General features: G+C 52.7%; 1 protein-coding gene across 2 annotated transcripts in view; it reads right to left on the bottom strand.

Moving 5' to 3' along the window:
- SLC24A4 (solute carrier family 24 member 4) overlaps positions 1-15,403 on the bottom strand; it is a 170,153-nt gene that overhangs the window by 30,878 nt on the left and 123,872 nt on the right. For both annotated transcript variants that reach the window (XM_030319822.1, XM_030319823.1), the window contains exons 11-12: positions 11,991-12,160; positions 7,153-7,357 (exon numbers count right to left, since the gene is read on the bottom strand). In XM_030319822.1, the coding sequence (XP_030175682.1) occupies positions 7,153-7,357; positions 11,991-12,160 (375 nt within the window). The remainder of the gene's footprint in view (positions 1-7,152; positions 7,358-11,990; positions 12,161-15,403) is intronic.

The raw sequence follows: 15,403 nt of genomic DNA, 5'->3' as shown, positions 1-15,403 counted from the left end.
GGCTGGAACTGTCACGGGTCGGTCTGGGGTCTACGGGAGGCCACAGTCTGCCACGTGGGCAGTGAATTTGAGAAGACCAGTCTGCAGGCAAGGAGAAGAGAGGCACATGTGAAGAAATGAAGACAAGGGCCAGGAAGAATCCTGATATCCATTGAGGCCCTGAGTCCAGACCCGACATGTCTCCAACGGTTTCTGTGCTCTTGGGATCCACCACGTATCTCTAAGTCCTTACTTTAAAAAAAAAAAAAAAAAAAAAAAAAAAAGGTTCCCTTTTTAGCGCAAGGGAGCCTGGTGGGCTTCATGTTGCTGGCATCTGCAGAGGCTTGGGGACCCCAGCAGCTGATGGGTCCTGGACCCCTTCACCTCCTACCTCCCAACTTGCTCTGTCCTGGCCTGGAGGCAGGGACATCACGGAGCAGATTCCTGGGCAGGTGCCTGGATGTTTGGTTCCTTCTGCTCAAGACTGCCCCTTGGGGAAGCCCCTGCCCCTCTTTGGGACTCAGTTTCCCATTTTGTAGGAGGAGATAGGTCTTAAACTCCTAAGATCCCTTTCAATCCCAGTATTCAGACACCATCTGTCACTAATCACAGAGACCTGGAGGGAAATTACTTTCATTAGATTAAAAAAAAAAAAAAAACCATTGAGACTCTTTCTCCAGTATGCTCTGTTATCTGTTTTTATAAACCACCCACAAGCCAGAAACTGAAAACATCCAAATGACTAGCAACTGGCAGATAAATGTGGTAAATCCATACAATGGATCGTTTAGCCACTCAAAAGAACAAAGTGCTAGCACTCACAGCAACATGGATAAACCTTGAAACCACACCAAGTAGTAAAAGCAGCCGGTCACAAAAGGCCACATGCTACATGATTCCATTCATATGAAAGGTCCAGAATAAATTCCAAAGGGACAGAGGAGTGGTTGCCAGGAGATGGGGGGATGGGGCATGATTGCTAACGGGGAAAGGGGCTTCTTTTGGAGGTGGTACAGATATTCCGAAACGGATTGAAGTGATGGCTACACAACTTTGTGAATATACTAAAAGACGCTCAGCTGTATACTTTAAAGGTGTGAATCCTATGGTAAGCGACCGCTGTATCCATACGGCTGTTCTAGGGGGTGAAAGACACACTTCATCATGAGGAGCACGGAGCAATGGATAGAACTGTTGAATCACTAGCTTATACACCTGAAACTAATATCACACTGTGCTAATTACACCGGAGATAAGATTTAAAAAGGATAAAGTTGTTACACTAAAAAGTAAAAATGCTCCGCCAGCGTTTGTTCTCATTGGGCTGTGAGGAGACCACCTCAGGGCTTCGCGGTGAAGGACACGGACGCTCCTTTGAAATCCTGACTCTGACTTACGAGACCATTTCTCTGGTGGCTCCTGAGACAGAGGCAAGAACAAGAGACTTTCCACCGTACAGAGCCGTGTCTCTGGGGGCCTGGAACATACGGGAACCGTGCGCGGAATTTCACATGTAAATGAGCGCACGGCACCAGGGTTTCTCTACCGTTTTCACGGATGCGCCAAGGAGCTCAGCAGCAAGAACGTGCCCATGGGTTTCTAGAGCTCCATTTCTGCAGCACGCACCCCCCCCCCCCCCACCAAACACACACAGAGGGCTTTAAAAGACTAAATAGACTGCTCTCCTCCCAGCCGGGACAGCTTGCTCAAGTGCCACCTAGAAGTGAGAAAGATGGGGTGGGTTGGGAAAGAGTAAGCCCTAAAAGCGTCCCGAAACCTCCAGGTCGCCTGTGCTGAGTTCTACCATATTGAAGGAAGAGAAGGTGCAGCCGTGCCATCCAAGGCCTGATGAGAGCATGTGAGGTCCCCAAAAGGCCCGTCATTCAGCTCGTTTCAACAGTTTCCTTGCCACAGATTATTTGGCAATTCGCTGGTTGGGTTACCGTGCCACCACCGCCCCCCCCCCCCCGAGTGCGTCTGGGGTCCGAATGCCACTGTGCAAATCCTGGCTCTGCCCCCTCCTCCTGAAGACCTTGAGCAACACAGCCTCTCTGTGCCTCAGTGTCTTCACATGGGAAATGGGGATGATAGCACGTACCTTCCCGGTTGTCGTGTGGACTCGACGGGCTAATACATCAAGTGCCCTGCCTGGCCCACTGTAGCGCTTGGTGAGTTTTACCTCCTGTTACTGTTCCAGCACCAATCAAGGCCCTGGACTTCAGAAAGGCACACCTGCGTCCTAGTCTCTCCACTGACAGGCGCTCAACTGCCTCGTAGGTCCAGGATACATATGCACCCGAGGCCATTTACTTGCTCTATGACAGCTCTGGGGCTCATGGTCTGGGACTCTGCTGCCCAGGGGACCAGCCTGTGATGGCGTCCACAGCTCGGGAGGCAGAGGCTGGAAGAGGGCTCCCCACTTAATGGCTGTGTGGCTTGGGAAGTCGCACAGCCTCTCGGGGCCAGTCGCTTCACTTCTCTGTGCCTCTCGTTGCTTTGCAAAATGGAGAGAACTGTCCCCACCTCATGCGTCGTGAAGATTAAATCAAAGAAAACACACAGAAAGTTCTTAGAACAGGGCAGGGGACACAGAAGCCCCTTAAGAGCCTGGTTCCCTGACTTTTTACTCCATGCCTGACATCCAGCAAGTCCCCAGCACTGTGAGAACAGTGGCCAGTGTCCCGGTATACACGATGGGACTCCCTTCCCCTTTCGGGGGCAGAAGAAAGGCGTCCCGTTGGTCCACAGAGCAGGGGCCTCACAGACCACAAGTCAACCACAAACGGCCTGCACGATGGGCTTTCCCCAGCCAGACTGGGACTCACGGTCACCAGCTGGCAATTTCAGAGCAGTTCCCAGGCTGCAGGCCAGTTTCCATGGGAGAAAAAGCTTCTCTCCCCTTCCTCTTCCCCCAGCCAACAGCTGGCCTGGGAAGCTTGTTAACCAGCCTCCGCAGCCCGGAGTAGGAAGAACAAGGCTACATTTGATGTCAATATAATATTAGCAGCAGCTCAGGTGGGCATGAAGGCCGCCAGGTGGGCACCAGGGCCAGGCGGCTGCTGCCTGTCTCCGGCTCCAACCCACAAGCCCAGTGATCCCTCATGCGGGGCGGCAGAGGCCAGGGGCCACAGGCTGGGGCCCCTCCTCCACCTGTCAGCGGTGCGTTAAGGAATGCTTCCCGTAGTAATTGCTTGGACTTACCCCACACAGCTATAAGCTCCTAAAGAACAGAGACCGTGGCTGTCCTGTTCCCACCTGCATCCCCAAAGCCCACAAGCATCTTGTACGCAAATATCTACTGAAAAGAAACACTGTCTTATCTGCAAAGTGCCCAGAGCTGGGTTCCTGGCACACAGCAGGTGCCCCCTGACGCTCAGGACGACCGCAGCTCCCGGCCTCCAGGGATCCTGGCACCTGTGACCTTTCCAGAACATGGCTTGTAGTCCAAACAGGGAAAGATGTGAAAAGCTGGATATAACTCAGTTATAACTCAGTTAATGTAACTGAGGGACAGAGGTTTAGGGAGGCGAAACAGCTTCGCCAGGGCTACCTGCTGGTGAGTGGTAGAACCAGAACTTGAACCCAGGACATCTGGATTCCAGAGCCTGCCTCCCAGGCTGCCCCTGACGACACAGAAGAGCTGTGAACAGAACCAGTGGGCCTCGATTTATTCCTGACACCGCAGCTAGGCTGGTTTCAAGCTGACCAGAGGAATGGCTTCTCCCTTCCTCCCATCCACACCCCTGCTCGCCCATGACCTCTTCCTGGGCCCAGCTTAGGAGCCCACTAGCTCCCTCTGCCCGTAAAGTGCCCTTGGGGCCGGCCCCCAGCCCCAGATCATTGTGAAGCGACCACCAGAGATGAACTGAAAACAAGGTGAGCGAGAGTGGGTGGCCAAAGGGCCTGGAGCCAGACGTGGGCTTTTCCAGAGGCTCTGGGCCCCACCAAGTTCCTACAAACCTCTGCCCCACACGAGCCTCGTTTCTCCTTGCCCGCTGTACACACCTGGATGGGCAAAAGCCACACAGCTCCCTTTCCACCCCCCACTCCTCAGAGGAGGCAGAGGTGAGGGCAAGAGGAGGAGCAGGAAGTACCTTGTGGTTTCCAAGGCAACACCCAGAAACACATCCATCCCTGAGGAAACAAAGGGGGAGAGAGCTTTCTGCAGGGACACAGGAAGCCAGGCCTGTTCCTGAGGGCTAGGACAGGCAAGCCCTGGCAGGAAGCTCCCTGCACTTGGCTCTGTCCCGAGCTGGGCCCTGGGGAAGGTCCTGGAGCCTCTGGCTTGAGGAAGAAGGTGGAGTAACAGGAAGCCCTGGGCCACCAGGAAGGGCAGAGGTCCCTGCGGGAGGACTCACTGGGGCACAGAGCCCGGGAGCTCCCTGGTCCCCAGCCCTGGCAAGATAGCAGCATCAGAGGCCCCCTCCCCATCTCGCCCAGGACGTGACCTGCCCAGAGTCCTGCACAGGGAGCTAGATCCCATTCCCCGCAGTCACTTCTCTGAGAAGCGCCAGGTCCCAGTACAAAAGCAAGGAAGGGACAGCAGGCCTTGGGGTTCACCCCACCCAATCCTGCCAAACTCAAGGTTTTGAGGAAATGGAGAGGTGAGTGGTATGGCTGCCTCAACGGCAGCTGTCAAGAAGGACATATCCCTTCTTTGGTTTCCTGCAGAGTCCTGGACGGTGGGCAACGTCCAGACAAGGATCCCCATGAAGTGGCCCATGAAGGGTGGTGGCTGTGGCCCATCAGGCCCCATATCTGCAAAACAGGGACTCTGTCACCCACCTCCTGGGACTGGAGAAGACGACTCATGGAACGGTAGCTCCTCCCCGGAAAGGCTGGCTGGACCTCGGCTGCCTCTCCCTCCGCGTGACCACATCCCAGCCCCCAGTGCATCTGGTCCTCAGCCCCTGAAGAACTGAAACCCTGGGGTGCCTGCAGCCCCGAGGCCCTGTGCTTGCCCTGTGTGGATGTGGGAGAGGAAGTGGGCTGGTAGTGTTACGATGCAGGGCTGTGTGGGAGTAGCTGGGGTTCCAGGCTCCGGGCCTATGTCTGGACCTCTTATGAACACAGAAGTGAAAAATTCTAGGTGGGGCAGGGCCCTGTCCCGCTTCATTGGACCTGGAGCAGATTCTGCTCCGGGTGGACACACTGCCCTCCCGGGATCCTGCCCCATGAGATCTTCTCTCCTGCAGTGTGTCCGAACAGGTAATCAGATACAGGTTCCCAGGATCTGGAGAAGACGACGTATTCTTTCAGCACCCCCACACCCAGCCCCAGGGGCCAAGCTCCCGCCCAAGCACAGCGTGACCCACAGGCCACAAGACAAGCCGCTTGAGTACAGCCCTTGCTCCCCCAGAGTCTTCCAGCAGGTGGGTGGACATGTCAGGGACGTGTGAGACCCGGTTCCCCTCAGCCTTCTGGTCGGCAGAGGAACACCTGGGGAGGCCTGAACCCCAGGGATGGGCCCCTCTGCGACCTCAGTGATGGAAAAACATTTCACTTTCCCGGTCTGCCCTTAATGTGAAAGAAGGCTGGGAGGTACTGACCAAGAGCATCAATTTCTAGTCTGGCCAGGTCCCACGAATCCCCCAGAGAAGGCGTGAAAATGCTGATTCCCAGGTCCCGTGCCAGGCTTTGAAATGTCTGTGTTTTAGAACCAGACCCTGAATTTTGGGAAGAGACCCTGGGAAGCTGTGATCGGCATACCCTGGAGACACTCATCGAGTAACTCCGAGGCAGCCCTGTGATCCCAAAGGGCTCTATTTTCAAGATAAACAAGGGGGCATCTGGGGGGCTCAGCTGGTTAAGCATCTGACTTTGGCCCAGGTCATGATCTCACGGTTCGTGAGCTGGAGCCCCACGTCGGGCTCTGTGCTGACAGCTCACAGCCTAGAGCCTGCTTCGGATTCTGTGTCTCTCTCCCTCCCTCTGCCCTTTCCCTGCTCACACTGTCTGTCTGTCTGTCTCTCGCTCTCTCTCTCTCAAAAAAGAGAAAAGACAAACCACAGTGGCAGAGTATTGCAGCTGGGTAGGCCCAAGCCATCTACCTGGGGGCAAGAGTCATCCCAGAAAATGGGGATGAGGGACTGGACAGCCTCTCTCTCCACAGAGCCACCTCCCAAATTAGGTGCTCTGTGAGCCTGATGTTAAACACAGAATTCTTTTCAGAAAAACATCAAGTTCTGGACAAAAAAAAAAAAAAAAGGAATTCTTCCGCCTTTCAGAATGACCAGATGCCAAGATAAAAACTCCAAGGTGGGGGGGGGGGGCTTTGTCTCCTATTTAGGACTTGAAGAAACTTGGTTAAAGATGAAGGTACCCTGGGCGTGTTTGGGGCTCCTCTTGTACGTGAACTCACTGGAGAGACACCTGCTAATCACCTACCGTGTGTCAGGCATGAGCAAAACAGACAAAGATCCCTGCCTTTGTGGAGGGGACATTTAAACAGAGACCCGAAGAAGGTGAGGGAGCAAGCCCTACGGACCACGAGGGAAAGTGCATTCTGGCGACGGCAAGTGCAAAGGTCCTGAGGTAGGGCGTATCTAAGAAGGATGGTGAGGAGGCCGGTGTGGCTGGAGCAGAGGGCACACGAAGAAGAGCAGGAGGTGAGGTCAGCAAGGAGCTGACAGTCAGAGGACACTAACTTCAGAGATCACACCTCAGCGAGGTGAAAAATGCTGAGGGCTTAGGGCAGAGCGGTGGCCTGATCCGACCTATTTACGAGCAGGAGACGTCAGATGTATAAGGTTTAACTGTATAAGGTGTAATTTGTGGCCTTAGAATGTCCCGTCCCAGCAAATGTAGGGTTGGAGAGTCTGAGCAGGTCCATAAAAACAACAGTGCTGGCTGCTTTTTCTTACTGCAAAGGAAAGACCAGTTGCCCTGGGCATTTAAGTGCAGTCACTGGGGGTTCCTGGTACCCCTCCCCACTCCGTGTCTCCAGCCGACGTGCTCTGTGGCACACAGGCTCCCCTACACCGGGCATGCCTGCGTCTCACTGCAGCGCTAATCCATCAATACTTAGGACATATTTATCAAGTGTCTCCAAAGAATCCCGGTGACCTGATGTCGACCCTTCACACCAGCCCCGCCCCCACCGCTCCTCATGGGTCCGGGCCTCCCTCCTGAAGACCACAGCTTAGCCCGAGGGCCCTGCACCCCAGGACTCACCGGGCACGGAGAAGGGGGACAGGAAGGCAGCCTCAACGGGCTCGGGCTCTGGGGGTGGCGGTGGGGGTGGGGGTTGCTGCTCCTGTTGCCGCTGAGGGTCCTCAGGGTTTTCCACGGGAACATTCCCATTCTCGATATTTTCGTGTCTCCCGTTCTGAAGCGGCTTGCTGCTCACACCGTTTGCCGAGTTGATCAGTCTCTGCCGCTGTGTGGACAGGAGGCAAGTCAGACACCAAGACATGTTACAGAGTATCGCACCGTGGCTTTGCTCCTTACAAGCACACAGCCCTTCCGGGTTTCTGGAACACACCCCTGGAGGCCAGTTTGCCTGGGAACTGGCCCAAGAACCTTGGAATCCATCTAAGTTTGCTCATTTCCATTTGCGGTGCTCATTCCAGCTCCTCCCGTGGGCATTTACAAGCTGCCTGAAGACGGTCACGGGGAAAGCCTGCATCGTTGTTTTTAATTTTTAAAATGTACATTGTGCAAAAAGTACATTTCTATGAAGCGTAGAGCTCGATGATGTGCTACATCAAGATGCAGAACATTTCCAGCCCCTCAGAAGACTCCCTCAGGCACCTCCCTGGTTCATATGCCCCTTTATATGTAACCACTCTGCTGACTTTTTACAAACATCGGTTAGCTGTTCCTGAACTTCGTATAAATGGATTCAAATAATATGTATTATGCTGTGTCTGGCTTCTCTCACTCAATATCTGTGAAATCCATCCACGGCGTTGCACGACTCGGCAACTTAACTATTTTTCACGGCTGTAGAGTAATACATTGCATAACCCGCAATGCATCCTTTGCCTACTGAAGGGCACTGGGCTGTTTCCCTTCTTTGGTTATTATGAACAATGTTACTGTGAACATTTGTGCACTTCTGGACACACGCACTCATTTCCCTTAGGTATTGAGGAGTGGCAATTCGAGGCCATGTAGCAGGCGCGTGGTGAACCATTTTGCACTCGAATCAGCAACGGATTGGAATTTCAATGGCTTCCCATCCTTGTTAACACCTGACACTGGCAGTCCTTTTATTTAGTTTTTTTTTTTTTTAATTTTTTTTATTAACGTTTATTTATTATTTTTGAGACAGAGAGAGACAGAGCATGAACAGGGGAGGGTCAGAGAGAGGGGGAGACACAGAATCTGAAACGGGCTCCAGGCTCTGAGCTGTCAGCACAGAGCCCAACGCAGGGCTCGAACTCACGGACTGTGAGATCATGACCTGAGCCGAAGTCGGATGCTCAACCGACTGAACCACCCAGGCCCCCCTTATTTAGTTTTTTAAATTTATTATTTTGAGAAAGTGTGTGTGCGCAGGTTGGGGAGGGGAAGAGAGAGGAAGAGAAAGAGAATCCCACCCACCTGTCCCTTTCCCTGCCCCATCTCGTAGTGACTGGCAAAGCCCGCCTCCTTTCCACCCAAGCAGAAGCCTGGCTTCCTCACCAAGTCCATGGGCTTCTATAAGCCAGGGAAAGGCAGAAGCCACATTTCAAGACATCAATAGGTTTCACTTTCCAAGGAATCTGCCTTCCTGTGCACACTTCCCCTTTGTCCGGCTCTGATTACAAACACCAGTGGGTCCGTCTGAATGAGGCCTTGGGGGTAAGGACTGTCACACAGTGGACACATATATACCTCTCCCAATTCTTCACCAGGAAACAAAGAGTCAGTGAATGTGTCCCCCAAGGCACTATTCTCTTCCTGTGTGTCCAACGCCTATCCTCATGATTACCGGAAGTAAAGATATCATTATGAAAATAGACACATGTTATTTCTCTTAAAAAAAAAAAAAAAAGGAATTGACCATTTATCTGTCTTCATGTTGGTTTTAGGCAGGGACTCCTAAATCATGAAGTCTAGGGTGGGGTGAAGATTTTAAAATTCTTTTCTTACAAGTATATCCATAACACTTAACATACTGAAAAGAGCAAAGAGATCTATGCCTGTGACTTAAGCCCACATATGCAGGCACAGTGTTTTGCTACCTGTGTAACAAACCCAAGTAGCATCCGAAGACCGGTCATCCCTGTAGTTAAAAACAAAAACCTACCTGTGTAAGGACAGAATTGTAAAGAGGGAGGGAGGCACGACTTAATGGCAACATGAATGGCAGAAATGTGAAGAGGTCATGATTCTAGCTTAATAGGAACCAACAGAGAATTGTACCTGGAGATCTAAAGCTACCTAAGGTTGTATTAAAAGAGGCATAGATTGTAACACAAAGGAGGTGATGGATCCCCATGCTGCAAGAGACAAACTGGAAGATGGTGAGGACTGGAACCCTGTTACATCAGGGAGGGTGTGAGGTTCCAAGGATGTTTAGATTCAAGGAGAAAATCGGGGGGTGGCAACTACTTCCTGATGTTCCTGGGGCTGCCACATGGAAGAGGCCATTAAAAGCAACCCAAGCAGGCACTATTATAGAGGGAATAAAGATATAGAAAGAAGGGGCAGAGGAGGTGCCCCTAATGATCTATGCAGTCCCACTTACATAGTCTAGACTCAGGTTTGGGTGGGAATTCCCGTTCTACCCTCATGTTAGTGGTGTGGCTTTCGGCAAATTAGTTTGCCTCTCTGATAAATTGCAAGTAGCATCTTCGGATGGTAAGAGGATTAATGCTGAAATGCAGGTAAAACATCCTGCACCTGCCTGGCACTCAGCAGGTGCTCAGGAAATGACAGCTAGATGCACCAGCTCAAAGAGACCAGCACCCAGGTGGGAGACGGATTCATGAGGCAGGGGAAACTGAGGATGGGTGAAATTCTGTGCCCCTCGGCAACTCACTGCAGTGGCCACAGGGGAGGACAGTCAGGTGTAGCCTTGGAGTAAAGGAAAGCCATACCTCTCACATGTTCCCCCAAACATCCCCCCCGCTGCCCCCCCAAACACCCCCCACCCACCCCGTGCAAGAACCCTCTCAGCTGCTCTGCCCTCTCTTGATGAACAAATGAGGGCATCTGTCCCACAAGTACTAGAATCTACCACGGATTAATTGCAGCTTTACAAACAGCTCTAACACTTTGGAATTAAAATAACTGAACATTTGAATGAGACCAAGGGTCTTAAGAAACAACTTTGAATCTGGGCCTTTGGGTTTCCCACTCCCATTGCTTGATGCACTGACCACAAGATACTGGTTAGCCTCCAGGCAGAGTTGTGTGTCACTGAAATTTTTAGTGCTGTAAGCCTCCTGCCAAACATCCTCAGTTAGAGAAACCGAGGCCCAGGAAGATTAAGCCAGTTAGTGGCTAATGTGAGATTAAAACTCAATTTCCAGGGGCGCCTGGGTGGCTCAGTTGGCTGTGTCCGACTTTGGCTCAGGTCGTGATCGATCTCACAGTTCATGAGTTCAAGCCCCCATCTGCTGCTGTCAGCGCAGAGCCTGCTTCGGATCCTGTTTCCCCCACCCCCCACCGCCCCTCCCCCAATTGCACTCTCTCAAAAATAAACATTAAAAATAAAACAAAATTATCTCAATTTCCTCTACTAGCCTGGCCTCTCTGGCTCCCAGTGCTGCCTTCCAGGAAGTCAATCCCAACCCGGGGGGGAGGGGGGGAGCAAGACTTTCCCAGCAGCCTGAAGAAACATCTGGGGGCAGGACAGTATTTTCCCAGCTCATCAAAACCCCCATTAATTCCCTGGTGTTTATCCCACGAAAAAGATACTATATACCCAAATCCTTCAGAGTGGTCCCTATCCCCACTCAATGGGTACAATTATCATGCTCATGAAAAATAGCCAGAATTCAGTAAAATTTCATTGATTCATATTTTACTGATTTGAATCAAAAAAATGATTCAGAATGATCCAAAATCTGCAATGTTTCTTTTTTATTTTATTTTATTTTATTTAAGTTTACTTATTTATTTAGTTTGAGAAAGAGAGCAGGAGCTAGGGAGGGGCATAGCAAGAGGGAGAGAGAATCCCACACAGGCTCCACACTGTCAGCACAGAGCCCGACATGGGGCTCGAACCCACAAACTCAGAGATCATGACCTGAGCTAAAGAGTCAAGTGCTTAACTGCCTGAGCTGCCTGGCGCCCCCGCACTCTCTTTCTTAATACACCTTCCACACGGGGGACATACGAATCCAGACGTGTTCAAAGTACACATCCTTTAAGTCCTGTGTGATATCATTCCTGCATACACCTGAGGTGCTAACTACCGATTATTAGCTATCAAAGTTTCAAGCTCTCTGATAACTACCTGGGTCTGAGGGTTAAGGACTCACAACTCCAATATGCACACGCACGTATGTGGCAAAGACTGACCAAGCTGGTGAGCAATTAGAACCCCGCATCTTTGCTACACTGTGTGTATATTATAAGGCATTAAAACTTTTTTTGTTTTTCCAAATGAAAAAGAGGGCACAAATTTCAAGCGGCACATCAGGGTGTAGAGTGAAAAAGGCAGTTTCCAGAGGTAACTGCCATCCACCTCTGTTCTTGGTTTTTTTCTAGAGTTGTAGCATCTGTAGAGAACAGGTATGTGTTCACCTTTTTTTTTGTTCTAAGTGACACTTTAAAGACACAATCCGTACTTCTGACTGGCCTTTCTCCAATTAGCTTTACTGGAGCGCGTCAACAAAATACTCCGCGGACATCGTGGAAATGGTACTCGATTGCGGCCTGCCTTAACACACCTCTGGATCCGATCGTTTGCTGCCCGTAGGGAATGTTTGCGCCTCCTTCCTTCAACAGGTGCAGCAATAAAGGACATCCTGGTGGCCCTAACAGCAGGAAGCGCCCTGATAAGCCAGGGCCTCCTCAAAGCGCAACGCATCACCCCAGGCTACTCACTCTCAACGCCCTTTGCGCAAACGTACCTCATTAATTATGATCCTACTGGCCATCCGTAGTCGCGTCCTGGGCCCAAACTTATTGGTGATCATGATGCGTAAGCCTGCCTCCGGGAAGCTGAACTTGGGAGGGCTGGAACTCATGACCTCATCCACCATCACCACCGCGTTTTTGCTGTACTGTGGCTCCTCCTTCACTATATTGAGCACAATGCCACAATTAGTGCTGACATCTCCCTAAGGACAACACCCCAGCACTGAGCTCATGACTTCCCCTCACGCTACAGACCTCCTTGGGCTCTGAGCCCCGCACCCGCTGGGGAGGCTGACTTAGTCCTAGTGGACCACCTGCCGACGTGGGCTATTCGCCGGGCCCCGTGGTCCCTTGCTACAGGACTCCTTATGAGCAGACACTCCACATCCAGCCCCGCTGCCAGATGATGCCCCCTCTCTCTGGGGCCCCTCTTGGCCAAGTGCGGGGTCTTCTGGCTCCTCATCTAAGCCTCCCTGGGAAGCCCATCTATAATTCAGACAGGGTCCCTCCCACCCTGTGACTCTGAGGGGACCTTTCTTACCCTCTGTTGACAGAGGCTCAGAGGAAACTTTAGAGACTGACAAGGGCCCTCTAGGATGGAAAATGCTAGAAAGCATCACACGGCACTGGCTCTAAACTTCCCACAAGGCCACCTGCTGTTCCAACAACCATCCCCACCTGGTAGAGAAGGATACATCTAACTTTGCTCTCCCCGAGGCCGGCAATGAGGGCAAAGATATGGCTCACAGGCCCTGAACGAGGCAAGGGAGACCCAAGAGGACAGCCGACTTGCCGAAGGCTCACAGTGAACTGTTAGCCAAATCCAGGGTCTCCAGTAAAACGGACACCCTCCGGCAGGGAGGCAGCTCTCTCTGACCCTTTGCTCCCCCCTCATAAGGCTGAAGAATAAATCTCTCTAGGCCTCAGGCCTCTTCCTTGTCACCTTCACAGACACGCTCAGGGCTGGAATCCTGAGGGATTGGACCTCTAACTCCTGAGCCCTGGAGGAGCCAGTCATGAGACCACTCTGGAACACAGCACACAGAAGCAGGTGGAGTTTTCCCCTCTGCACCGGTCACCAGCTCCCGGTGAGGGTCCCCTGCTGGGCAGGAGTCGTCAAGAGCAAATCCTCGCCAGAGTTAATGGCACAGACACGAACAAGTGCACACCAGACATGCACACTCTCCCCAAACAGGCAGCAAGGCTCAGCAGACAGGAGGCGTGTGGGTTAGAAACAAAGCCAGGGAGGACCATGCATTTGTCGGAGACAGACACTAACCTCCAGTGAGGCTTGCGCTGAGGTCACGGTTGGTTGGTTGGTTTTTGTAATGCACGTGTTATCGCTTGGATGAAAGCAGATTACTTACAATTTAGAAGAAGAGAGTTAAGGAGACAAAGGCCAAGAGAGATTGCCAGAGGTGATTAGCTTGCGGTGGATGCCAAGAGCCGGGGGGGCAGCATTCTTGATGGTGGCCACGGGGTTATTTGAAGGAGTTAGTAGAAGGGTTCCTGCTACAGGGGGCTTCAATGCTCAGGGTCCCCGGCTTTGGGGATGGCCCCTCTCCCAGCCGATTTCCCTGGCTCTGTCCCACTCTGAGGAGCAGGAGCCTCTGGGCCCACCACCCCTCGCAGCTGTAGGAAAGCCTGAATCCCTCCCTCCTTGGGAGACTGCAGGCTCCAGGCTCCGTCCAGGTCCATTCGAGAACGAGCCCTGACACAGGCATCCCCGGGCAGGGGCAGGGGGCACTGGGCTCAGAAGGAGGGAGCCTGTGGAGTTTTAGAAAAACCCAAACATCCGAACAAAAAATGAAGCTGGAGAATGTCATCCCCCTCCCCCCGCTCCCCACCGCCCCCGCCCCGCCCCCCGCCCCTCCCCCCCCTGCAAAAAAGAGAAAGCTGGCCCGAGATGATCTGGTGAACTGAACCATATGACCTTTAAGAACATCTAAGTATATAAAGGCATTTTGCAAGAGTGGTAGTAACAAGGCCAAAAACCTGTCAAGAGGTTGGGTTAAAAATGTTGATTTGATACAGGAAGCGCCGAAACCGGTAACAGGACAGCCAGAGCCGTGTGCGCATGCGTGGGCTCTAGACACACTCTACCAGCCAGCAATCTTGGACTTCCTTGGGAGGGTGGGTAGAGGGGGACCTGCCTGCAGGCCGAGGACCAGGGAGGCGAGTGCTCTCCGCATTGGGAAGATTCCCAGCAACACTGGCTGAAAAGGCCAACTCCTGAAGCCCCTTTCTCAGCCCCTGCAGGGTTCCTGGGGTCTTCTTGCTCCTGCCTCAGTCTATTTGAGGGGGCACTGCCGTGCAGTGACTCACATACAGAGTCCTCCGCCAGCCGGGCTACGAAATCCCTAAGGCTGCATCTCTGGGATCCCTTCTCTCCAATTCCAGGCCTGCACCTTTTCCTCCTCGGTCTTTATCTAAACACCTTCCCCACCCCCCCACCCCCACCCCCGGTTCAAAGTTGGAAGGAGGCCTATCTTCTTCCTTGCCCTGTGTTTTGGGGGTGGGGTGGGGGAGCAGTCCTGTGCCTAATCTTACAATTTTCTAGAAATTATCTTGGACTCAGATATCTGGGGGGAAATAATAAACTTGTGGGGATGGTCCTACTGCCCTGGGTACAAAAGGAACGGAGACAGAGCCATGACAGAGGTCCAGAAAAGGCCCCAGGAGGGCCGCGGCCTCACAGCAATCCCCACTGCCCTGAACAGGGAAGTGGCTGAGGCACCCGCTATATTGCATGTGACATATGTTTCCCATAGGACACTGGGGAGAGGTGTCCTCCCTCCCCCACACAGGTGGAAGGTAGCTCTGGGGACTGGCACCTGAAGAACTGGGCTTCTTCCGCGGACCTGAATGACCCACCACCTGGAATCTCTCTTCTTTGCCATGAAGGTGCAGAGGGCCGGGGAGCACTACATCTCTGTGTGCAGGACCTGGCAGAAATCAGCCTCTGTCCTGAGACGCTGTGTGTGTGTGTGTGTGTGTGGCGGGGGGGGGGGGGATCTGTAACAGGGACCTCAGAGCCACTGTATCTGCAGAGCTAAAATGCAAACCAGCAGCCACATCCGTCCCTCCCCTCTGAGAAGGTTGTCCTGGAAACGGGATCCCCCCTCCGGTAGGCTGCTCCACCATTTATGCAACAGGAAACACAGACACAGCCCCGGGCTCCAGGCTGGACACTGGTACCTTCTCCCCAGGGGCTTTCTTTAGAAAGCCTTCTCCCGTGTGGAGAGATTCATTCCTGCCTCAAGCACCTGCAACAGGTGTCTTCCCCAGGGGGTCCCCCGAGACGGGACAGAACAAACTTGCCTGAAGTCCAGGGGAAGGGGCACTAGCCGGATCCACCCGGGAGTAAGGACTAGCAAGGGGGCCAACGAATACAGACTTCAGCCCC

This window comes from Lynx canadensis, chromosome B3 (assembly GCF_007474595.2).
Source record: "Lynx canadensis isolate LIC74 chromosome B3, mLynCan4.pri.v2, whole genome shotgun sequence".
Lineage (NCBI taxonomy): Eukaryota > Metazoa > Chordata > Mammalia > Carnivora > Felidae > Lynx > Lynx canadensis.
The sequence above is the reverse complement of the archived record's forward strand: the minus strand, read 5'-3'. Positions and strand labels throughout refer to the sequence as shown.